The sequence below is a fragment of the Penicillium paradoxum genome (genome assembly GCF_028828445.1).
Source record: "Penicillium paradoxum strain IBT 22861 chromosome Unknown utg000007l_segment0_segment0, whole genome shotgun sequence".
NCBI lineage: Eukaryota > Fungi > Ascomycota > Eurotiomycetes > Eurotiales > Aspergillaceae > Penicillium > Penicillium paradoxum.
In genome coordinates this window covers 44,500-67,271 of record NW_026643185.1, presented here as the reverse complement: position 1 = coordinate 67,271, position 22,772 = coordinate 44,500, and the positions used below count along the sequence as shown (strand labels likewise).

General features: G+C 50.2%; 12 protein-coding genes across 12 annotated transcripts; 9 read left to right on the top strand and 3 right to left on the bottom strand.

The window, feature by feature from the left end:
- Positions 1-200: 200 nt before the first annotated feature.
- N7457_007654 (UbiD family decarboxylase) lies at positions 201-1,402 on the top strand (the record flags this gene model as incomplete). The annotated part of the gene is made up of 6 exons (XM_057178697.1): positions 201-279; positions 324-469; positions 539-716; positions 782-879; positions 930-1,202; positions 1,262-1,402. 6 exons carry the CDS (start codon positions 201-203, stop codon positions 1,400-1,402), a joined length of 915 nt encoding a protein of 304 aa, XP_057027083.1.
- A 1,110-nt stretch (positions 1,403-2,512) lies between these two features.
- On the top strand, positions 2,513-2,884 carry N7457_007653 (uncharacterized protein; the record flags this gene model as incomplete). Its single annotated transcript, XM_057178696.1, has 3 exons — positions 2,513-2,560; positions 2,610-2,752; positions 2,812-2,884. 3 exons carry the CDS (start codon positions 2,513-2,515, stop codon positions 2,882-2,884), a joined length of 264 nt encoding a protein of 87 aa, XP_057027082.1.
- A 2-nt stretch (positions 2,885-2,886) lies between these two features.
- N7457_007652 (uncharacterized protein) lies at positions 2,887-3,372 on the top strand (the record flags this gene model as incomplete). Its single annotated transcript, XM_057178695.1, has 2 exons — positions 2,887-2,913; positions 3,040-3,372. 2 exons carry the CDS (start codon positions 2,887-2,889, stop codon positions 3,370-3,372), a joined length of 360 nt encoding a protein of 119 aa, XP_057027081.1.
- Positions 3,373-3,764: 392 nt separating this feature from the next.
- Positions 3,765-5,465, top strand: N7457_007651 (putative extracellular lipase; the record flags this gene model as incomplete). The annotated part of the gene is made up of 1 exon (XM_057178694.1): positions 3,765-5,465. The coding sequence occupies one exon, from the start codon at positions 3,765-3,767 to the stop codon at positions 5,463-5,465; it is 1,701 nt and encodes a 566-aa protein (XP_057027080.1).
- Positions 5,466-5,682: 217 nt separating this feature from the next.
- Positions 5,683-7,996, bottom strand: N7457_007650 (putative alpha-amylase; the record flags this gene model as incomplete). The annotated part of the gene is made up of 9 exons (XM_057178693.1): positions 5,683-6,363; positions 6,431-6,671; positions 6,722-6,868; positions 6,922-7,084; positions 7,131-7,359; positions 7,407-7,515; positions 7,566-7,681; positions 7,732-7,770; positions 7,826-7,996. The coding sequence occupies 9 exons, from the start codon at positions 7,994-7,996 to the stop codon at positions 5,683-5,685; spliced, it is 1,896 nt and encodes a 631-aa protein (XP_057027079.1).
- A 1,312-nt stretch (positions 7,997-9,308) lies between these two features.
- Positions 9,309-11,212, bottom strand: N7457_007649 (uncharacterized protein; the record flags this gene model as incomplete). Its single annotated transcript, XM_057178692.1, has 6 exons — positions 9,309-9,509; positions 9,564-10,395; positions 10,441-10,659; positions 10,707-10,789; positions 10,847-10,983; positions 11,032-11,212. 6 exons carry the CDS (start codon positions 11,210-11,212, stop codon positions 9,309-9,311), a joined length of 1,653 nt encoding a protein of 550 aa, XP_057027078.1.
- Positions 11,213-11,668: 456 nt separating this feature from the next.
- On the top strand, positions 11,669-13,651 carry N7457_007648 (sulfatase family protein; the record flags this gene model as incomplete). Its single annotated transcript, XM_057178691.1, has 4 exons — positions 11,669-12,481; positions 12,564-13,050; positions 13,124-13,245; positions 13,298-13,651. The coding sequence occupies 4 exons, from the start codon at positions 11,669-11,671 to the stop codon at positions 13,649-13,651; spliced, it is 1,776 nt and encodes a 591-aa protein (XP_057027077.1).
- Positions 13,652-14,710: 1,059 nt separating this feature from the next.
- Positions 14,711-15,505, top strand: N7457_007647 (uncharacterized protein; the record flags this gene model as incomplete). The annotated part of the gene is made up of 1 exon (XM_057178690.1): positions 14,711-15,505. One exon carries the CDS (start codon positions 14,711-14,713, stop codon positions 15,503-15,505), a length of 795 nt encoding a protein of 264 aa, XP_057027076.1.
- Positions 15,506-15,927: 422 nt separating this feature from the next.
- N7457_007646 (CorA family magnesium transporter) lies at positions 15,928-17,148 on the top strand (the record flags this gene model as incomplete). Its single annotated transcript, XM_057178689.1, has 1 exon — positions 15,928-17,148. One exon carries the CDS (start codon positions 15,928-15,930, stop codon positions 17,146-17,148), a length of 1,221 nt encoding a protein of 406 aa, XP_057027075.1.
- A 263-nt stretch (positions 17,149-17,411) lies between these two features.
- On the top strand, positions 17,412-17,808 carry N7457_007645 (uncharacterized protein; the record flags this gene model as incomplete). Its single annotated transcript, XM_057178688.1, has 3 exons — positions 17,412-17,471; positions 17,518-17,588; positions 17,679-17,808. The coding sequence occupies 3 exons, from the start codon at positions 17,412-17,414 to the stop codon at positions 17,806-17,808; spliced, it is 261 nt and encodes an 86-aa protein (XP_057027074.1).
- Positions 17,809-18,609: 801 nt separating this feature from the next.
- Positions 18,610-19,478, bottom strand: N7457_007644 (alpha/beta hydrolase; the record flags this gene model as incomplete). Its single annotated transcript, XM_057178687.1, has 2 exons — positions 18,610-18,969; positions 19,068-19,478. The coding sequence occupies 2 exons, from the start codon at positions 19,476-19,478 to the stop codon at positions 18,610-18,612; spliced, it is 771 nt and encodes a 256-aa protein (XP_057027073.1).
- Positions 19,479-20,832: 1,354 nt separating this feature from the next.
- N7457_007643 (uncharacterized protein) lies at positions 20,833-22,061 on the top strand (the record flags this gene model as incomplete). Its single annotated transcript, XM_057178686.1, has 4 exons — positions 20,833-21,031; positions 21,087-21,154; positions 21,210-21,583; positions 21,653-22,061. 4 exons carry the CDS (start codon positions 20,833-20,835, stop codon positions 22,059-22,061), a joined length of 1,050 nt encoding a protein of 349 aa, XP_057027072.1.
- Between the last annotated feature and the right edge of the window lie 711 nt (positions 22,062-22,772).

Genomic DNA, 22,772 nt, shown 5'->3' with positions numbered 1-22,772 from the left:
CCCCGTCGACGCCAATCTCGAAGCTGCCGCTATCACTCGTCGTGTCTGCGAGACAGATGACAATGCACCTCTGTTCAACAATGTCATCGGCTCGCAGCACGGCCTGTTCCGTATCCTCGGTCCCCCTGGTTCTCTGAGGAAATCCAAAGGACCGCTATGGCTGACTGGCACGTCATCTCGCCTTGCCTCCTACAGCCTCCATGCGTGACATCCTCGACCAGATGCTCTCAGCCAGCACCATGACCCCGATTCCACCTCAAATCGTACCGACAGGCCCTTGTAAGGAGAACTTCATAAAGGCAAGTCAAATTGATCTGACCAAGATCCCGGCCCTCTCATCCACCAGTCGAATGGAGGAAAGTACATCCAGACTTATGGAATGCATATCGTCCAGTACCCCGACGGATCATGGACCAACTGGTCAATCGCACGGGCAATGGTGTCTGACGAGCGTCATCTGACTGGTCTGGTCATTGAGCCCCAGCATATCTGGTAAATTCACCAGATGTGGAAGAACGAAGGCTATGACGTGTCCTAGGCCTTGGCTTTCGGTGTTCCACCTGCTGCCATCATGGCTTCAAGCATGCCTATCCCCGATGGCGTTTCCGAGGCTGGTTATAGTGATGCGATGACTGGTTCTGCCCTTGAACTTGCTAAGTGCGATACTAATGACCTCTACGTGCCTGCCACATCTGAGATCGTTTTTGAGGGACATTGTCCATCACTGACAAGGGTCCCGAGGATCCCTTTGGTGAGATGCACGGTTACGTCTTTCCCGCAGACACCCACCTTTGGCCGAAGTATACGTCCAATCGCATCACCTACCGTAATGACCCAATCATGCCCATGTCCTCCTGTGGACGCTTAACCGATGAGACTGTAAGAACCTCTTTCCGTCTGATATCAATTTCATGCTGATATTTTACTAGCACACAATGATTGGTTCTCTCGCTGCCGCTGAAATCCGCCAGATCTGCCAACAACATGATCTCCCCGTAACTGATGCATTTACTCCTTTCGTGTCCCAGGTCACCTGGGTCGCATCGCGCATTGACACCGCTCGCCTGCGGGAGATGAAAACCACATCCGCCGAGTTCTCCAAGCGAATTGGCGATGTGATCTTCAATTCCAAGGCGGGATATACAATCCATCGGCTTGTTCTGCGCGGCGATGAGATGTCTACGATGACAATGATCTTCGAGGTTTCCCACTTGTCCCGTATATGAGCCATAGAAATGGCTCCCCTACCATGGGTGGTAAGGTTGTTTCGGATGCGCTGATGCCGTCTGAATATACGACTGGTCGAGACTGGGTGCTTGTTAACTTCAAGAACTCCTATCCCGAGGAGCTTCAGAAAAGGATTCTGGACAACCGAACCAAGATGGGGTTCCAAGATGATTGATTACCGGTGTCTCTTATGCCTTCGTTTTTTGATGAATAGATACATACCCCGTAGATTGAATAGACTGTAGACTCGAACTTGTACTCCATTGATCTTGACAAACGAACCATCTCCTGCCGTGTGTAATGACATTTGAATTAAATATGTCTATCGAGATTTGTGTCTTCATCCCAGAATATATTCGTTCTCCTATATATATATCCCAGCATACCAGGACATTTCCCCCATCTCAAAATCAAATGTAATCTTAAATGTTCCACATCATACAGACTTCGGGATCAAAGCAATCAAGATTCAAATCATTATACGGAGTTCACGTTCATGTATCTATCTCCATATATCTATGTTGTTGCATGTAGCATCTCTTCCTCATAGATGCTCCGAGTGGCCCGTGCGCTTGGAGAAAGCAGCTCCCGGTTTCATCTTCATTTCGACCAGCTCAGCAATCTACGGATTACGGAGTATACCATTCGCGTTTCCATTATTCTGGATTAATTATTTTCATTTGATTTTGAGTTTGAACTTGGATGAGAGGAGATAAAGATTGCGAGAAACCCCCTGAAGCCACCAAAGCCCGAGCGTTACCAAAGTCCTAATCTCGGACTCCGGGCCGGCTCCTTCGGTGCAATGAGCTCCGTCAGCCACCACGAAGTTGACCGAGTATGGACTCCGCCTTAGGCGTCGAGAGCGGGAAGCACGAGCCTGTTATCCCCGTCGAAAAAGGAAGGTCAAATGTGATGGCTCTCAGCCGTGTCGCACTTGTCTGAAGCGGAATCACGCACAAATCTGCACGTATGATGCTCCGCGAGATTCAAGGCGCGAAAGATCCCGTCCCTCTAATGCCCCCTCCGTATCGCCAAATGCACCTCTACAGCCGGGCCTGACAGATAATGCAAGTCCTACCACTGTACCGTCTATCTCTCTATCTTTGCGACCGGATGAAGCTTCGAAGAATTTTGTCTACTGGGGCGACAATTCCATTGTCTCGATCCTGCGTTCGCAGGCCTCAGATGCTAACGAGTCCATGACCCGCGACCTAGGTTCGGTTCTGGGCTTCCAAAATACTCTTAGGAGCTACTCGTTTATGGATCCGAGGACGCCATAGGAACGATGGAGCTTTTTGCTCGGTATCTTGCCGCAAAGAACGGAGGGTTTGAAGTAGGTTGTCGTTGTTAGTGGTAGAGACTCCTGGATGCTGACCCGATAGATTTTTTCATTATTACCATGGCATGGCATGGCTTATCCGTTCAGTCCACTCGTGGCTGATACAAAGACACGATATGTCCTACCAGGAGATCATGCATTTTTTCTGTCGAGTCGGCCTGGATATCATGCGACCAGAACCCCTCGGTGTCAATGAGCTTGATCGAGCAGTTGATGCCTTACAACAACTCGACAATCTCTACCAGTAAGGACGATCCTATTTACAAGTACGTCATAATTGCACAACATTCCAGCAGAATCTTGAGCACCTTGCACTAAAAATGCATTTATCCTTTTGCGTATCGGTGGTGTGCCGTCCTGCTATGAAACAATGGCAACCGCAACCCCCCACTATTCCAAGCTGATATCTTACGGATTCGGGCCAAGCGCAGCTTAATTAATGCTTCTAGGGCGTTTTTTTTTTTAATTTCCAGGCTCTGGGTGTGGTGCCGCTGCGGAGTTGGTCAATGATACATACCGTCCTGAGCTCAACGTTACTCCTTTGCATCTGGAAAGAAACACGGAATGATCCGGAATGTCGGGACTTGCAAAAGAGTGTCATTGACGTGTTCTCCTCATTGGACTCTCGGACAACAGATGAGGGGGACTTAGAGCCAGATAATGGCAGCCAGTGGCTATCTGCCCGTCATATTCTTGCCTTGATCACTTTACGTGCGGCTTTAGGTCGACAGCAACCCAACAGTGCTTCCAAGAATGAAGCCCTGGAAATCCCAGGTCTTAACGGTGGGACCTTGGGACCCTGGTGAGTCACATTTCCCGTGCACGAGTGTTTGCTTTGTCGCATTGATTTGGTGTCATTCTGGAGGTTATCCGGGTTCAATTCCCATATACAGAAGGAGGCGGACATGTGCCATATAGACGCGAGAATCATACAGAATCCCAGAGTTGCTATGCGCCTCATCAGGAGTTCCCCAGCCAGAGTACCACTTTGAGTTCGGATTTCGGGCACGGCGAGGGTAACGCAAGGAGATTGAGATCTGAGTGAAGATATATATGCGCCTGGGTGGATTGTGGAGGCAATGCACATTCTATGTCTATCCCTTGGTTGCCCACTTCGATATGAGGATCGTCAGGCAAGAGTGGACCGTAGTCTGCCGTGCATTGCAATCAATTCCTCTCGCTCCATGAAACTGCCATAATGCGTATTCTATTGAGACTGGTTCTGTGGTTCGCTTTCCCTTTTGCGTTGGCTGTCCCGGCGCCAGACAAAAGAGTAGCTGGCCCGACGGTTACCATCCGCAAGCCCGAGGCCACTGTTGTTGGCTCCTTGGGCGTTGACAAGATTGAGAAATTCAATGGCATCCCATTTGCACTGCCTCCGATTGGTTCCCTTCGGTTAAAGCCACCTCAGCCAATCCGAACCTCCCTCGGCACTATCAAAGCTACATCCGTCGCTAGATCCTGCCCGCAATTCTTGTTCAGCACCGATAAAAAGAACATCCCCAGCTCCATACTTGGGAAGCTTTCGAATGTGCCCATCTTTCAAGAAATTACCAACTCTGGCGAAGATTGTTTGACCCTGGATGTGCGTCGCCCAGCTGGGACCAAGGCCGGCGCAAATCTACCAGTGCTGATTTGGATTTATGGCGGCGGCTTTGAGCAAGGTTCCACCGCGGAGTATGATGGCGCAAGGTTTGTGGCAAGCTCTGTGGCATTGAACATGCCGGTAATCTTTGTGGCAATGAACTATCGCCTCGGAGGATTTGGATTCCTTCCGGGCGCAGAGATCTTTCGAGATGGTTCATCCAATCTCGGGCTCTTGGACCAGCGTCTTGCTTTGGAGTGGGTCGCAGACAATATTGCTGCATTTGGAGGTGATCCATCCAAAGTTACTATCTGGGGTGAGTCTGCTGGATCCATCTCTGTGTTTGACCAGATGGCGTTGTATGATGGGGACCATATGTACAATGGCACGCCCCTATTCCGCGCTGCAATCATGAACTCTGGCAGCATCGTACCAGCTAATGATATTGACGGCATCAAAGGCCAAGCTGTCTACGACACTGTTGTGGAAAACGGTGGCTGTCGGGGAGCAACTGACACCCTTGAATGTCTCCGCGGGCTGGATTATACCAAATTTCTCAATGCCGTCAACTCTGTCCCAGGCATCTTGGGTTACAATTCTGTCGCCGCGTCATACCTACCTCGTCCAGATGGTATGGTATTGACAGAATCGCCAGAACAACTGGCCAGGAAGGGGAAATACGCCTCAGTGCCATTCATCATCGGCAACCAAGAAGACGAGGGTACTGTCTTCGCTCTGTATCAGAATAATCTGACAACTACCGAGCAAATCGTCGATTACCTCCAAAATTTGTATTTCTTCGACGCCTCCAGACAACAGATCACAGATCTTGTCGCTACCTACCAAACCGTCGAAGAGGACGGCTCGCCCTTCCGCACAGGGCCCTTGTACAATTGGTACCCTCAATACAAACGACTTGCAGCTATTCTGGGTGATCTTTCATTTACCCTCACGCGCCGGATCTTTCTGAACTATGCTCAGAAAGCAAAACCCAACGTCCCATTCTGGTCCTATCTGGCGTCCTATGACCATGGGCTGCCCTTCCTAGGAACCTTCCATGGATCGGATGTCATTCAAGTCTTCTATAGCATTCTTCCAAACTACGGATCTAGATCTCTGCATTCATATTACCTATCGTTTGTATATGATCAGGACCCCAACACGAGGGCCTCGGAGTATATGAACTGGCCGCAATGGGGTAATAATCACTCGCTGATGAATTTCTTCCACGATCACGGCGCGCTGTTGCCGGATGATTTCCGTCAAGATTCCTACGATTACATGTTTGCAAACCTTGCTGCATTGCATATCTGAGTGAGAATGGGACCCTGATGATGATTGGGGGTTTCACGAATTACGTCGACACGGATCACAATTGACGAAGAAGAGCCGAGCAACCAGTGATGCTTGCTTTTCATATTTGATGTACAAACTTCATAGCGAATTCAGATATATCATTGATTACCATAGTCCTAGGTAAGGTTCAATTTGTGTTTATGAGCCACACTTGTCATGACTGCTGATCCCAGGTTCATCTCCAAGTCGCACTCGCAGTAGCTGTAGTTCCAGCACATCCACTAGGAACCGTATACGATCGATTCGGATCGCTCTCCCATGTCACGCTCGAAGATCCGCTCGTCTTTTTGATAAATTTATACTCAAATTTGGTTCCAACGGGGAGTGTGATCGTCGCCTGCCACAAAGGATTCGAGGAAGTGTAGCCGTCTGCGGACAAGGCAATGGCCTTACCAGTGTCCCAGCTGCCAAGTTGACTGATCGAACCCGCGATGTAAATATCCTGGCCGTAACTAGTTGTCACCAGCTCCTTGAATAAGACGGGTAGAGCGGTGGCCTGAGTGCAACCCGTTCCTGTAGCGGTGGATGTGGTCTGAGTCGCTGTGGCAGTAGTGGTAGTGCTAGTGGGAACGGGGTTGCCGCAAAGGCCACTGCCGCTCACAGAGGAGGCGAGAACAAGCACGCGTGGTAGTCCAGAAGCCATTGGTACTGCGGCATTGCCGTTGGAATCCACTGTGATGGATGTGCAGGTGTACAACTCCATTAACTTGGCGCCGGATGAATACCCGGTCCCACCTAGCCACAACGTGTAGGATGAGCCCGAAGACCCGCGATTGGAGACCACGGTGATGACCGGTGATCCGCCCGACCCTTTTTTCATGGCTAGGGTATTGCTGTCTTGATAGAAGGGGGCATTCTGGCAAGGCTGTTAGCTTTCATCTGGAGCAAGGGTTGCCAAAAGGAAAAAGAGGTTGAAAGCGCACCTTATTCGTGACAAAATTCGAGTCTGCTGCGACCGCCAACCTGCGGATTCGATTCGTAGTCGCAACGTGTTGATACAGCTCAGCATTCGTAGAATATCCTGATAGCCAAATGGCCTCACGATTGCCGGGATCCTCTCCACCACTGTACTGTTGCTCCTGACCAGCATACAAAATGGGAATACCATCTGATAAAAAGAGGAAGGAAATGACATTCTTGGCCTGTGAGAGGTCCTTTGTATAGCTGCAAAAACAGTCAGTGTTGTGAAACTCCGAGAACCTGGAATTTCGCACCTTGCAAAACGTGGGTTATCGTGATTCTCGATGAAATTCCCTAGCAAGGTTGAATCGGCGCAAGAAGACGCCACCGTGTTGATCATGTTATACAAGTTGTTGATGCTGCCACTGGAGGATTTAAAGGCAGATAGCAAGGGATAGTAACTGAATAGTTAGGCTTGGTTCACGCGAAAGCGGAATGAGGTAGCTGGTCTCACATGGGATAATTCAAGACCCCGTCCAAATAATTTTGATAGTCGCAGGTGTAAGAAGGGCTTCCATCAAAGATTTCTCCGACGGCGTAGACGCCTGCAGCGTCGTTAAATCCAGGCCAGAAAGACTTCTGGACATGCTTCACGGTGTCGATGCGTATTCCGTCAACTGGAAATTGTCAGATTGCTTTTGATCCACTAGCCGTTGGACTCACTAGAGTATTTAGACACCAGATCCGCAATCCAACTGTACCAGATGTTCTGTACTGCGCTCTGGCTTGTGTCCAAATCCGGCAGCGAGACTGAAGTATCACCCAGCCAGCAATTTTCGACATTCGACTGGTCATTATAATTGCTGATCAGACAATAGGAGTGGAAGTATGATGAAGAGTCAAAAGGAGTGAAGACACTGTAGTCCACACTATTTCCAGATCCGGCATAGCCCTACGGGGGTGTTAGATCGTTCCAACCTGCTCGTCGGTAAAACATACCATATGGTTCGCTACAACGTCAACCATGAGATACATGCCTCGGGCATGCAGTGCATCGGAGAGAGCCCGCAAGTCGTCAGATGTACCCAAGTGCGAATCAACATCATATCTACCGCAGCTGGTCAGTGGTGTTCCCATATCTAGGTTTGAACGTCTTACATATCTTGCTGCCAGTATCCATGGAAGGCCGCGCCATAAGCGGTTGTTTGCGGTAACTGCTTTGTCACTGGGGTAATCCAAATGGCAGTGAAGCCCATTCCCTGGATATAATCCAGCTGGGAGTCGAGTCAGTAGAGGTGCTTTGGGGAGTCATTGAGATCCATACATGGTTAATGATACCCTGCCAGCTGCCACCGCAATAGGGCTGGTCGTCGCAATTAGTTCCTGATTCTAAATTTCCGGGCGAAGAGACTGCATACTCTTTGTTCAACATTGCACGCCGCACTAGTCGAGTTATCCTCGCGTCCAAACCGGTCCGTCAACAGGAAATAGATGGATTGACTGCGCCATTCTGCAGGTGTCAGACCCATGGCCACCTGCACTAGCAGCAGAATCGCAGTGAGAAAAGTATTCTTCATGGTTGCTGCCATGCAAAGGAAGAGTAGTTGTGTGATGGAAATCCGCGCTCTTGATAGATCTCACCGGGAATGGCAGGATTGATTTATACCTGCAACCTGGCTCTTGAGCGTTGTGACCAAGACCTTCAGATCATCGCAGAAAGCGGGCCTTCCTCATGCACAGGACTGAAGATTTGTTGCAACATGCGCCTCCCACAGTTCCAATCCAATCGGTCAAACTGGACAACGCCATCGGGCTGATTCCAGGTAGCATTGATTTCGCTAGTCACACATGATATTGGATAAAAAAGCGCCGAAGTGCCAAAAGAGAGTTGAAAACCAATCCCGGGCCGAGATGTCAAGTCAAAACCAACGAAAAGGTGAGAATCGCACCGTCGCCAATGCCAATACTCCGGGAATTGCAGCAGTCTCAGCCTGTGCCGGTCCTGAAACGGCCAAGCCTCCGGATCTTAGCAGGATCTCTCCATAGCCCCTCATTCGACTAGACGATATCTCATGTCAAATTCACTCGCAGGTCATTTCCTGTCACAGCGCTAGTCCCCAGACGAGTCTAGCGTGTCAGGAACGGGCTCAGCCCGATCGTGCGATTGGTGGCGTTCACCCCGGATTGTCCGATGAAGAGGACAGGGGACGGGGATTCAACGGGGGCGGGATGAAGATGCGATGTGCACATGGAATTTGGTCAAGGATGACGAGTTCTTGCATTCGGGTCGATTGAAGCGATTGGATTTCAGACCATTCGGCAGTTAGGCCTCGCATCTGCCTCGGGAGATATTCGATATACCTGCTGAAGAGAGTAGTGATAGACCGCATCCTGGAAAATCCAAAATCAAGCTCATGACACCTGGAAATTCCTTCCAGGCCGCTGATACAGAAGCGAAATGGGGATCCTGGCTGGAATTTCTCGGCTGACTTCTGCAAGAGTATCGCACGACTATGCATTTCTCACGGAATTAGAGACTGCTGTGATGTAGTATTGCGATTGAGATTCTTTGGAAGTCGACTGAATCTTCTGCTTCATCTATAAAGGCGATGGAATTACATCTCGACGCTAGGGAGTCTACCGTCTTGGGAGGCCGCCGCAGAAATGAGGATCATGTCCCAAGCACAATGTGGATGACCTTGAAGACGAATAGACTGAGTAAAGCCCGGATCCGTTGAGTGGACAACGAAGCAGCGCTTCGGATACACGAGAATGAAAACGCGAACATGGAAAGTGTATATAACTCGAAGAATCAATTCAAAAGCGCTAGCCACCGGGCGATTATAACCCGTCATTCAAACGCATTCCGGTCAAATTTGATGGCGTGTAATGAACAACCCACTAAACGACGCCAGAAGTGAACAGGCCAGGGAGACCACTATAGACAGTCAGCATGAGGCAGCCTAGTAGCACAATAGAATCAACTCCTAACTCACGATATGTATGTTTAAGCCCGGAAACATAACAGGCGACCACGATCTCGCGCACTTGACCACTCAAATGGGCGATATAATTCGTATCCGACATCGCGCGCTTAATGATCTAGGACAATTAGAACCCTGGGAAATGCGTCACTGTCGGTCAGGAAAGACTGACCTCTTCCGAACCAGGCCCATGAAGATTCTTGCTCAGTTCTCGCTGGAATCCCATTCCCAAAACTGAGTTGGAGGTAGTTACACCAGCTGTTATGGAAAATCCGACCACCAGCATGTATCCTGCAGTTGCCATGGCCATTTCCTCGGGTGGTAGCATAGAGGACATGGCAATAAATGATGATGCCGCCGAGATTCCAGTTCCCAGGCCACCGGGAAGGATAAACAACGACTGCCAGAAGCCGGTCTTGCCTTCCCAGTAGAGATACAGGAGAAGGTAGGACAGGGAGGCCACGAGGCCGGCGATGACCAGAAGGATCTTGAATTGACCTGTCCGTCGGATGAACACTCCAGCTAATAATCCACCAAGAGCATTCCCCACCACTGCTGGTACGAGATGAACACCTGCTACCGTGGTCGATGCTCGTTGGGTGATTTGGAAGTACAATGGTATCGCGAACATCATTCCCAGCTGTGCGGCAGTCTGAAGTGCACCGATGATGTATGCGGCTGACACATTCGTCCGGCGAAGGATGCGGAGGTTGAAAATGGGCTCGCTGGCGACATAGGCTTCCACGACCACGAAGGCGACTAGAAGTAATACTCCGCCGCTCCCCAGAAAGACCGTCCACCATGAAGTCCACGGGAAGGATTTTCCGCCTTGGTCAAGAAGCGTTGTCATGGCGATGATAGATGCGCCCAACAAGCCTATTCCTAGGAGATCTAGCCTGCCAGAACGGTTGTCAAAGGCGAAGTCTTTCTCCTCTCCGATGTTCAGTTTGACGATCACAAGCACTGCACCTACTACGAGGAAGGGTGCTTGGAGGATAAACAGCCTGACTCACAGTTAGCGAAAATATATCATTCTAGATTCAACTTACCATCTCCATCCGATGGTATCGCTCAGCCAACCACCCACTGGACCCCCCAGACTACGGCCAAGGGTCATGGCAATATTCACATACGCTCTCCAACTTGCGACCTCTCGCTTTGGGACGATATCTGTAATGATAATTGCGCTGATCGTTATGATACCGGCGCCACCCATGCCGCTGATCGCGCGACCCAGAATGACCTCCCATATGTGGGATCCGACGCCACTGTCGGTTGTCAACATTGCAGCTCGTTGAATCAAGAGAGTGCATACCTTATGATACACCCTGCCGCAAATAAGATGTAGGAGAGCAGTAATAACGGTTTGCGACCGTAGATATCGCTCAGTTTCCCATACTAGACGGCTGATTAGATGCTCGATGCGAGGATCTCCTTTGGCATGAGTTCACTGACCATTAGCTGCGCCGTGCAAAGACCCAACGTATAGCCCGTCGAGAGCCAACTGGCATCGCGCAGTCGATTGAACTCGGAGGAGACACGACCTGCTGCTGCCATCACCAGGGTCGCATCGGCGTTGGAGATAAACTCGCCTGTCTTCACTTAGAGTTGTTTTCTCTTCCACCGCGATTCCATCTTACCAAGCAGAAGCACCGTGATGATTGTTCCAATACTCGTTAAAGCCTTCAATCTGGGCTCGAGTGGCGGCAGTAAGGGAGTCTCTTCGTCTTGTAAATGGCCATTCTCATCGATTGACTGTGTTCTGGTGATGCTCTCAGGTATCCCCTCCGGTTGAGTGTCGCCATCGGTATAGGCGGCCATTGTCGAAATACTACACAGTTCGCGGCGGATTGGATATATGCGACCGGGCGACAAATGCGGACTCTGTTTTCGGAACTCAGGTCTGGATTCCAGGCACGTTGACAAATGATTTCAATCGTCTTCGTATGCTCATTGCAATGGCAAAGCACGCCATTGATGTGACTCCGTATACCCCCTGTTCTTCCACGTGTGTTTTCCCTAGGCCCCTGAGACCAATACCCAACCAAAAGATGTCTGGTCACAGAAATCAAAGAAGCCAACGTTCCCAGACGAAGTGAGAATAAACCCCCCGATGTTGACCTGATGTGCCACCGCAATGGGGACGGCTTCATCTTTCCCACCAAGACTCCCGTCAGCCCTGAGGCCCACCGATGGCATCATTTCGGGCTCGAGCGTCGATCGACTAGTGGGCTGTGATCAATTGGATCGACTCAACTCTTCAACTGATCTCTCGCAATGAAATTGATCGCGCTGACCGGCCTCGTCGCCGCGGTGGAGGGAGTATCCGTCAATCTCCAGTCCAATTTCCAATCCAACCTCCAATCAGCTCTGCAGTCGGTGCTCAAACACGAAACACCATCGCCCAATATTCTCTTCATTCTCACCGATGATCAAGATCTCCAGCTGAACTCAATTGCTTACACCCCGCTCATCTCCAAGCATATCCGCGATCAAGGCACCTTTTTCCGCAACCACTTCGTCACCACGGCACTGTGCTGTCCGTCGCGTGTGAGCTTGTGGACGGGTCGCCAGGCCCATAACACCAATGTGACCGATGTGAGCCCGCCATACGGGGGATATCCCAAGTTTGTCGAGCGTGGCTTCAATGAGGATTTCCTTCCCATCTGGCTGCAAGAGGCAGGCTACGATACTTATTATACTGGCAAAATGTTCAACGCCCACACCATTCACAACTACCACAGCCCGCATATAAATGGGTTCAATGGCTCGGATTTTCTCCTCGATCCTTATACTTATTCGTATCTCAATTCGACATACCAGCGAAACCATGAGGCCCCCGTCAGCTACGAGGGGGAACATACCATCGATGTGATTACGGGCAAGGCACTGGGGTTCCTCGATGATGCTTTAGATGGTGAGAGGCCATTTTTCCTGGCCGTGTCGCCTGTCGCCCCGCACTCGAATGTGGACCCGGAGGATATCGTCTCTGGGAAGATTCAAATGACGGCGCCCATTCCTCTCCAGCGACACGAGCATTTGTTCGAGTCGGTCAAGGTGCCTCGCACCCTGAACTTCAATCCGGACGAGGTAAGCCCAGTCCTAATTCAACTCACTTCTGTTTCTTTTCTTTCTTCCAAATCGCCTCTAACTGTTCCTTTTCATTGCCCAGCCAAGCGGGATCAGCTGGATTCGTGGCCTTCCCCCGCAGAACCAGTCGGTGGTCGATTACAATGACCACTTTTACCGCTCGCGTCTTCGCGCGTTGCAGGGTGTGGATGAATTGGTTGATTCGCTCGTCACGCGACTGGAAGAGAGTGGTCAGCTCGATAATACCTACATTATCTATACCTCCGACAATGGTTTCCATATCGGTCAGCATCGACTTCCGCCCGGGAAGACCTGCGGGTTCGAAGAGGACATTCGCGTGCCCCTGTTTATTCGCGGGCCAGGTGTTGCAAAAGGCCATGTGCAGGATGCGGTGACGACCCATATCGACTTGGCTCCGACCCTTTTCCATCTGGCGGGCCTTCCAGCTCGGGACGATTTTGATGGTGTTGCAATTCCGGTGACGCCGGAATTCGATGGCGAGAGGCATGAACATGTCACAGTGGAATACTGGGGATCTGCTGTTGTGGAAGGTGCTTATAGTGGTATCGGTAGGTCTGAGGCAACACCCGAGCATTTCCAGGCTCATTGCGCAGGTGAGTTGCTAATTTCCTGAGTCTGCAGGTGTCGACGGCTCCTCCACAATCCCAAACAACACCTACAAATCCGTTCGCTTGCTGGGTGAGGGTTACAACCTCTACTACTCCGTTTGGTGCAACAACGAACACGAACTGTACGATCTGTCGGTAAGTAAATGGGATTTTCGTTTTTCTAGAACTGCGACTTATTCTTCTCCAGACGGATCCGTACCAGTTGAACAATCTCTACCCGTCTACCACCTCCCTGGCCAATGACATCGAGCCTCGGATTCTCGGCCGCAGCTTGGCACAGATTATCAGTCGATTGGATGCTCTGCTTATGGTGCTCAAGTCCTGTCAGGGAGTGACCTGCATCCAGCCATGGGATGTGCTTCAGCCGGTAGATGACGTCAGTAGTCTCCAGGATGCTCTGCACGAAGAGTATGATAACTTTTACGGAGCTCAGCCTCAGGTCTCATTTGACTGGTGTGATGCAGGGTACATCATCGATGCTGAAGGCCCGCAGGTGCCGTTGACCAGTCGGCATGGTGTGTCTTGGGATATCTGGGTGTAGGCATCCATCCGATTGTACATAAGCACTGAGTTTGAATATATCCGATTGCCTTTGCTTCAAGTGGCAGGTTTTCCTTTGTTTGCAACTTGGGGAAACCCTAGGAAAGAAGGGGTCTAAGGTGCTCGTTGTGATGGCAGCCATCTGCTCGATTGCTGGTGTCCAGTGTATTCTAGCCGGTTCGCTTTATGCTTACTGTCAATTCTGTCGATAAAGCACGGCCTCTATGGAAGATAATTTCGAGGCAAATGCAGGTGGCATGTGGACTGGATAAGGGTTGTTAGCCAGAATTTCCTAGTGAGACATCTAGATATGTATGGGAAATGAAAACCAACCCTCGTCGAGCATACCAGCATGCAAATAAAGGTTTCACTGTCAAATCTAGATCAGATCAAGATCGTGCTGGCATCCTACTGCCATTTCAGAAATCCGTTCACCAAGGCTCCCTTCAGTTGCCCGTCAGATGTTTCTCAGTGTACCTCCGCCATATCATCGGTGCCTTGTGCCCAAGGTGATGATATCTATATCTCCCGATTGCAATGAAAGGGTGAGGGAGCAAGGCTGAAAGGTCACGGGGAAAACACGAGTCAGCTCATAAAGAGCGATTCTCCGTTTGCAGGCAACCATCCCATTATCTTCTCCTTCTCCTTCTTCTTCTTCTTCTTCTTCGCCAAACAAGTCATCCATCGACTCCCTCTCTCTCAGATCCTTTTCGTGTCACTTATTCATATCCGACAGTCATCTTGGTCAACTCAGTCCACAGAGCACGAGCATAACTTCTTGTACTAGGCCCTTTTCTCCGCTTGGGACTTCATCAGGACTGAACTAATCATCCTCAAAACGCATCTCAGCCGATCATACCTCTCTCCCAGTATGACTCTTTTGCAGACAAGTTGATATTTACTGACCAAATCGTCTTCTTTAGTCGAAATCTGAGAAACAACACTTGCATCCTGATCTACTTACTCCAATCAAATGGACTCATCGCCAGCAATACCCAGGTAACTTTTAGAGCTTTGAAGAAACGCCAAATCTTCTCGTTCCTTTCCTCCTTCCCTCGATATGCATCCTGTGGGGTACCTCCTTGATGATGAAGGTCATCATATTAAACATCACACCATCATCGGGTCTGGCAGGGGCGTGGTTGTTGTTAGACGCGACGATGTGGCAGTCAAGATGGCAATAGTTCACGCGAGTGACTCGTTCAAGGACGTGGAAGCGAACAGGAGGAAAATCCGGGCAGAGCAAGCCGTGTGGCGGCGCGTTCAGCCTAACTTCACTAAGCCAGTTCAAGGGATCGTTCATTGTCTCGATCTTCCTGGAGATACTATCGAGCTGAAATACATGTCAGGGGGCACACTCGGCCAGTGGTTAAGTCATAGGGAGCCACCCCGGCTCCCTCTTCAGAAGAAGTGGATTCGGCAGCTGGCTATTGGGTTGCACAACCTCCATCAGCGGCGCGTAATCCACTGTGATATTCTCCCCCGCAACCTTCTCCTAGATGATGCGCAAGATATTATGATAATGGACCTCGGTGCATCAACCGCCATGCCACTCAGCACCGTTATGGTGGATGCGGTTGATAGATATAACTGCTCAATGTGGACGGATCTTTGCCAGCTTGGGCTTGTGATTTATCAGATTGTCACTGGGAGACCCCACGGCGTCCGTATCTATCATTCACGCAGTAACGGCGATTCCGTCGCCACGTTTCCCTCTCGGCAGATGCTCCCTGCTGTGGGAAAAGACGTTTGGGCCCGTGAAATCATCGAGACCTGCTGGAAGAAGCGTGGATATGGGGCCGCAGGGGCAGCAGGCATTGTGGCAACGCTGGACCGTATGAAGATCTGCTCGTAGCAATTGGTGGCTCTTTCTACATCTATGCAAATTCCATGAGTTCTGATACTTTCTTTTCTTCAGTAAGTATTTCTTTGTTGATACCGATTCTCTAGTATCTCAGCCCCTGTGGGCTCTCATGCAGCCACAGCAATCTTTTCACCTGGAAATCGAATCGGATTTCGCTTTTTTCCATCTACCGTGGCTATTCGGATTAGCGAACATGTCCAGATAGCCAAGACGGGCACTTGTTCGCTGTCCAGGAACAGCTACGATGTACAGCTGTTTCCGGAAAATGAAGTCACTAGCACAGCCACACGCCACGCATCTCGGTGACGACCGTCCAACTCTACAGCGTACCTACTACCTACAGGGTACCTACATAGTGCGCTTCTGACACATAGATCATGCATGTCACGTCCAGAAGATTTCTCTCCCTAGTAATGAGAGGGAAGCTACCACAATGCACAATTACCCAATTCCCGCTCTACTGCCTTTCCGGCACCCCCCGCATCAAACTGCCCAAGATCCAGAAGGTCCCGAGTTGTCACACACGAGGAATCGTGACGTTGCCCAACAAATCGCATCTTGTCATGTCGAAGCGTGAGATGAACCAAGAAGCTTCCTTCAATCAGAAGGTGTTCAACTTGTCGCTGTCTCTATCGCAGAGCCGCATGAATGATGCAACGGAGCTACGCTGCATGGTTTTGAATGTGGATGGGTCGGTCCAATATTCTGACACCCGGGGGACCAGAGAAGACGTCGCTAAGCGGTACGGTCTGGATGCCCGTGATCTGCGTAATGTAGACCTTGTCTCTGAGGGAATCCCACATCTGTTGGTTCGTCCATCAACGATCTTCATTAGCATGTTCACCCTTCGGCTTCTTATCTGCACAGATGGCGTGCTCCTTTTCCTTTTGCCAATTGAAGACAGCCACGTGAAGGTACAGGACGTGTTTTTGACCGACCTCCAGGGCAGGCTGCAGCCCGATCCCGGCTGTGGCGTGCTAGCAAAACTGCCATTTGAGCTACGGGTAGTGGATGCAGCGCTTGCCTCGGTTATCGCAACCCTCGAAGCTGAGCATGTTCTCATTCGCCGGGAAGTTGAAGAAAGCCTGCGTGATTCAACCAGGGAAGATGTCGTCCACGCCGTGCTCCGCGGGTTGCAGGATCACCGAAAAAGGCTCGTGGCTATTGAGCAGCGTGCCCGTCAGTTCCGGTCAGCGCTCAGGGAGATGCTCGAACATGATGATGATATGGCAATGATGTACTTGTCCGACCGTCAGGCGGGCAAACCGCACGTTGAAGAGGATCACCAAGAAGTGGAATATCTCCTCGAGGGATATTACAAGAACACAGACGCGATTTCGGAGTCTGCAAGCGCATTGTTAGGGGACGTGGAACGGACAACAGAGACCATCCAATCCATTCTCGACGTCCGGCGGAATCAAATCTTGATCTTCGAGGCTCAGCTCGAGATTTGTATGTTGGGATTCGCAGTGTCCACCTTTGTGGCAGGTCTGTTTGGAATGAATGTTGCGAACTTCTTTGAAGAGAGCACTTCGGCATTTGCCATCTTGGTGGGTGCATGCGTGATGGGAACTGTTTTCATTGCCAAGTATGGGATGTGGAAACTTGATAGATACCGAAAGTTACGATTTTAGAGCTACGAACCGTATTTATCTTTGGAAGAACGAGATCGACCATGTTGGAGCTCATGTTAGGGCTCAAGTCGACCACCGTAGCCTCCTGATGCCCTGCGTACGTCGAGAGGAAGGAGCCGGGCAAACTTTCGCTTTCCCCGCGCTGCCTTCTCTTCTTTCTCTTCTTTCTCTTCTCTTCTCTCTTCTCTCCCCTCTCTTCTCTCATCGCATCCACTTGCTCCATCATTCTGAATCCCACCTTCGATCCCTCAACCAAAGTCATCATGCCTGAAGATAACTACGGCAATTCGTACTCGTACTCGGGCTCTGGCGTCAACAGCCAGGTGAGTCGGGATCTACAAGACATCCTCAGAGCTAACTGGGATCCAGGCTAACCACTACTGCTCGCGCGACTATGGCTCCTCGGCATCGAACTCCAACTCGTACCATTACTCTAACCAGTGAGTGATCATATCTTAAGTTCTCGAGATCCGACGATCCGTGATGATCTCCGGCAGCTGCAGCTTGACTAACATTCATCCACCAATCAGGAATGGTTCCTACTATTACTCGAACCCCGATGGCAGCACCTATTACAACAACGGCCAGGGTAGTGCCACATACACGCCTTCCTCTTCCTCGGGTGGTTCCTCTCAGAACTCCGGCAGCTCCGGAAAGTAACTGGGCTGTGAACCTGTGATGTAAGAAGTGCATTGAGCCACTTCTTTGCCCTGGAGGCGATTGATTTGCTTGAATACGCGGACGCTTGACATCGAAGGACTTGCCGTTTGAATGGCGAATAATAACTTATTAAGTAACCTGGGATGAGGAACTAGCTAGCAAAGCGCCCGAGAAATATAATTATCCTACCTCGGTCGATGACGGAGAAGGCTTCCAGTATTCCATTCTTTCACGTATGACTATAGCAACCGATGATATCTCACATCCAACGAGTTGTCTTCGATGGGACTACGGACGACGAAAAGCACCCATAGAAAAGACGATCCACCCCGCTGTTCCCCCCCTTTTACCCCTTCTCTCATCCTACGCGCGTTGAGCGACCGTACTATTTGTGCTTCAAGTCTTGTTTTGAGACAAGATATTGGCCCATCGAGCATCTTCATTCCAGAATCGCAGTCTCTGCTTTTGGACTTTTGACTTGAGAGGTGAAGGGGGGGGGGTTCTCATTTCCGACGCCAGGCGAACGTTGCGGCCAGCGCCATTCGGACTTAGTCTTCCAAAACACGAAATACTGACGAGGGCCCAGGTAAACCGCTGACCCTTGTCGGGATGAAGTAAAAGGTTGAGTATCAGGAGATATTGGGTGGAATGTGATTGAACAGACTCATGACAGTCGAGTCGTGGATTCTCTTCCCATCCATGTCCATTATGTTGACAGTATCTTTAGTCTAATTTCCCATATCTATAAAAACATGAAGCAATGACGGGGTTGACAGGCTCATTCCGGACCATCGTTCCAGCTTAGTTCACAGCGATTCCGCTCTGCTGTTGTCCTTCTTTCAGTGCAATCTCCAGTCCATCAATCACTTTCTCGGGCATGCTCAAAAATGCGGAGTGAGATCCATCGACGTGATAGGTCACTGGGGTGCCCAGGAGCTTCGCGAAGCTCTCTTGGGCGGACAAAGGAATGGCTCCATCCTGGTCACAGAACAGATACATACTGGGCATCTCGTGCCACGGCTCATGCAGAGCTGGTTCCCGGAATGACTTCTGCGGTTGCGGCTTCAAGTTCGCAATCGCGTTCTGCTGCTCTTCTGGCGACATGTCGTGATAAAACACGGTTTCTTGATTGGAAGACCAGCAATAACCGTCATCCGGACTCTATATAACTTGGATTAGCTCGTTGCCGGTGGGATATTTCAACCAAAGAGCCAAAACAAAAGAGGAAAGGAAAGGAGAAAGAACCCGACGTGACTCACCTTGATCAGCATCCAAGGAAGCCAATTTCCGCCCAGCATATCAAGTACCGATTGGCCCTTGGGGGTTGCAAACGCAGCCATCCATACTACCATAAGCACGCCGCCAGGAAGGCCAGCCCGAGACCGCTGAGCATACCCCAGGCCTTCGACAGCCCCAGCACCGACCAGGCCACCATAGGAATGGTTCACCACCACAATCTGGCGGCCCGCGTCCACCATCTCTTGCAAGATGGCTTTGGTATATTCAATGTCGGCGTGCAGCCCCTTATTTGGTGGGGACGCGCCCACGGAGGGGGTTGCGATAGCTTTAGTTGCGAAACCACGCTTGTGCATCAAATCCCGCAGGACGTCGAATGTGTCGGCAGTATGCCATGCGCCTGGCACGAAGACGAAGATTGGTTTCTCGGACATGGTGATCTCTCCGTTGGTGTCGATGTTTGAGAGTGAGGCGAATAGGTTCAAACGAGGGGAGATTGACTTAGGCTTGACCACCCCACATTTATAAGGACCGAAAACGTTGAACGGCTCCTTTAACTGTGCATTGGCATTATACTATTGAGCGGCGCGTATTATAAATGGATCATTAATACGTACGGAGTACGCGTGGTGAGATTAGCTCCAGTGCTAGCCCTAGGGGGATTAATATTAATGTCCTACTTCGATTGGACTAGTCCGACTCTCAGAGACAGCATCTCCCAAGCACCCAAATAGAAGGTCAGAACCTGGATCCAATCCCACTAGCGGGAGTTGACCGGAACTAGAGAAGTCCCTTCGGCAGAGTAGGGGCAATTGGTGAATTTCGCCGTTCAACGTGAGATGCCCGGAGAAAGGTGAATGATCGTCTTCCCCTTTACACCAAACCGGAGGTTATCCTCTGACCCGCCGTTAAGACGCCAGTTTGACGCCAACGGTGGAGCACGGCTGAGGCTGCTAAGCTGATAGGCCATTGCCGCAGCCCTGGAGCCCGAAATATCCTGAACAAGCCTACGATTGGCCTCTTCGTTGACGATCCACTCGGGAGTCGGCCGTAGCCAACGGGTATCCTTGGCTTTGCCCACAACGCAAATGCATTTGCCCTGGTTTCTTTCCGGATGTGGGATTTCGGGCAATGGGCGTGTAGATCAGATGTCATGGATATCCGGGCTCCTCTTCCGAACAGGCTCCTGGCATCTTGCGGTCTAGAGACGTCGGGATTCCCTGTCGGGGTTTGCGTCTGCCAAATTAGTTCCTAGTTCCCAGTCCACAGAAGTTGACTGGTACAGAGTTGCTCCTTTGACCCGGGCAATGCTCGAATGTGACTTGTGTTCAACGACATGGCATACATGTTGTCCCCGATGAGTAGCTTATGCCTACTCCGTCCTCCGTCCTTCTACAACAGCACAAGTGGACCAAATCGCGAACAGAAAAAAAAAAAAAAATAGGAATAGGGAGAGCACATCTAATCCTGCCCCCCAATAACCCCCCCCCCCCAATTCCCCCACCTGCCCCTTTGGAGTGTCAAAAGAGAACGCCGACTACGAAGTATGGAGTATACCTAGCCTTGTTTGGACCCTCTCTTAACGGCCTTGGAATTATTCGCGGTTATGCATTAGTCAAAATGAGGATTCGATTCCTCATAATCCATTCTGGACATATTCGGTATACAGTCTGTCGCTCAAATGTGGATGCTCCGTCAGTCACTTCGTCGTTTCATTCTATTAAAACCCACCTCCGCGCCTCATCGAACTCGCAAAAAAATGCGCTGATTCAGTTTCGCAGGGTCAACATGCCCGCGCTCAATCCCCATGAAAGCTTCCAGGCCTCCTGGCAAGCTGGAACGATCACGATGACAATTCTTGCGGTACTCTTCGTGATCTTACGGTTTCTGGCACGGTGGAAGAAGTCGTTGAAGCCAGGATGGGACGACTATTTGATCGTCGTGGCTTTGGTACCGTTCTTTGCCCTCGTCGGGGTAATGCTAACCTGTACGATCGGTTTCCTCCATGATATCCCCGGTGTTCTGACGCTAACGGTGCATAGCGGTCCATTACGGCATGGGTTTACATTCGGAGATTCTACCCCCGGAGAATACGATGATGATTGCAAAGGTTCGCAGCGTTGAGAAATCTCGTGAAGTCGACACGTTTGCTTACATGCCTCTAGCTCCTGGTGGTCTTTGAGTGTTTCTATGTCACAACGATTGCAGTGACCAAGGCTTCCATCCTGCTCATGTATAGCCGCATCTTCCCCACACGAGAGATCAAGATTGCCTGTATCGTTCTGGGTAGTCTATCTGTCGCGTGGGCCATCGCTATTATCCTCGTGAGCATTTTCCAATGCACTCCGATTGCCCGAGCCTGGGACGTCAGTATTCCCGGCCACTGCATCGACCTCAAAGGCTCCTTTATTGGCAACGCGGTACCCAACGTTGTCACTGATATCCTTATGCTTTGCCTGCCGGTGCGGGTGGTATGGAGACTGCACGCAAGCCTCACCCATCGACTATCCGTGATTGCAATCTTTATGCTGGGTAGTTTGTATGTATACCCTTTTCCCTGTTCCTCTCTTGCATGGAATTTGCCCAGGATTGACTGACATGTCCTTAGTGTGATCTTTACCAGTGTGTATCGCTTTAGCACTCTGTTCGATTTCAACGTGGCGGACATCGCCTGGACACTCGGTAAATCCTGCACCTGGTGTGTCGTCGAGGTCTCAACGGGAATTATCTGCGCTTGCATGCCAACATTGCGGCCCTTGTTCATGATGATTTCATCCAAATTTTCCAGCCGGTCTGGAACCCAAAAATCTCGGACAGATGTCCAGCAATCCAAGGGGTATGAGTTGGATAATTCTGCCTTACGACCGGCAGATGAGCCACGCAATAAGACCAAGACGCATCTGGATGTGTCCAACGCCGACGACATGTCGGACGAAGTGCCTTTGAATTCCATTCGGGTTCAGCGGGATATGACATGGCAAGAATCGAGTGATTCCTTGCGACAGTATTATAAATAGAGACAACCCCATCATGTACAAGAGATTACCTCTATCAATGCGTATAATTTAATTGACCTCCATAAGCACAATTTCAAGACGTTAATTTCTCTTTCAATGTGGGTTCTCTATCAGAGATTGTTTAAAAAAATGCTAAAATGCAATGATCGGAGCAGGTCTAAAGCGTCGAGTCCACTCCGCCACACATATCACTATGTGGAGAATTCAGCCTATTATGTATATGTATATGGGTATCAACTCCGTACTCCGGTCGCCATAGGTATCATTCATGGTGGTTCCACTCGACATTACGAGGCACAATTCCGAGACTCTGAAACGCCATATATTAACGGATCCACTCCAGGGGTAGCTTGACTTGTGCTCTAGTAATTGTTTATTGTGTACAACATCTACCGTGTTTTTCAAGCAGCTACTCCGTATGATGCTCCATAGATCCATCTATTCTTGTGAACGGTGGGTGTGTGGAGTTCATCATCAGATACATCACCACGAAGTCGGATATGTATACCAATCGTAGATTGTGTACAGAGTATCTATGAACATCATTACAAGTCCAATGAAACTGATCTCATCTAACCGATCCAGGTCAACACGACATGGACACTTACTACATACGCTAACACATGTCGCCAGTGGGAATGTGCCGGGAGGGAGTTCTGCAGGATCATCTTGTGGGCTATTGGCTTAGCGAACGAACTATTAGGCCCAGGT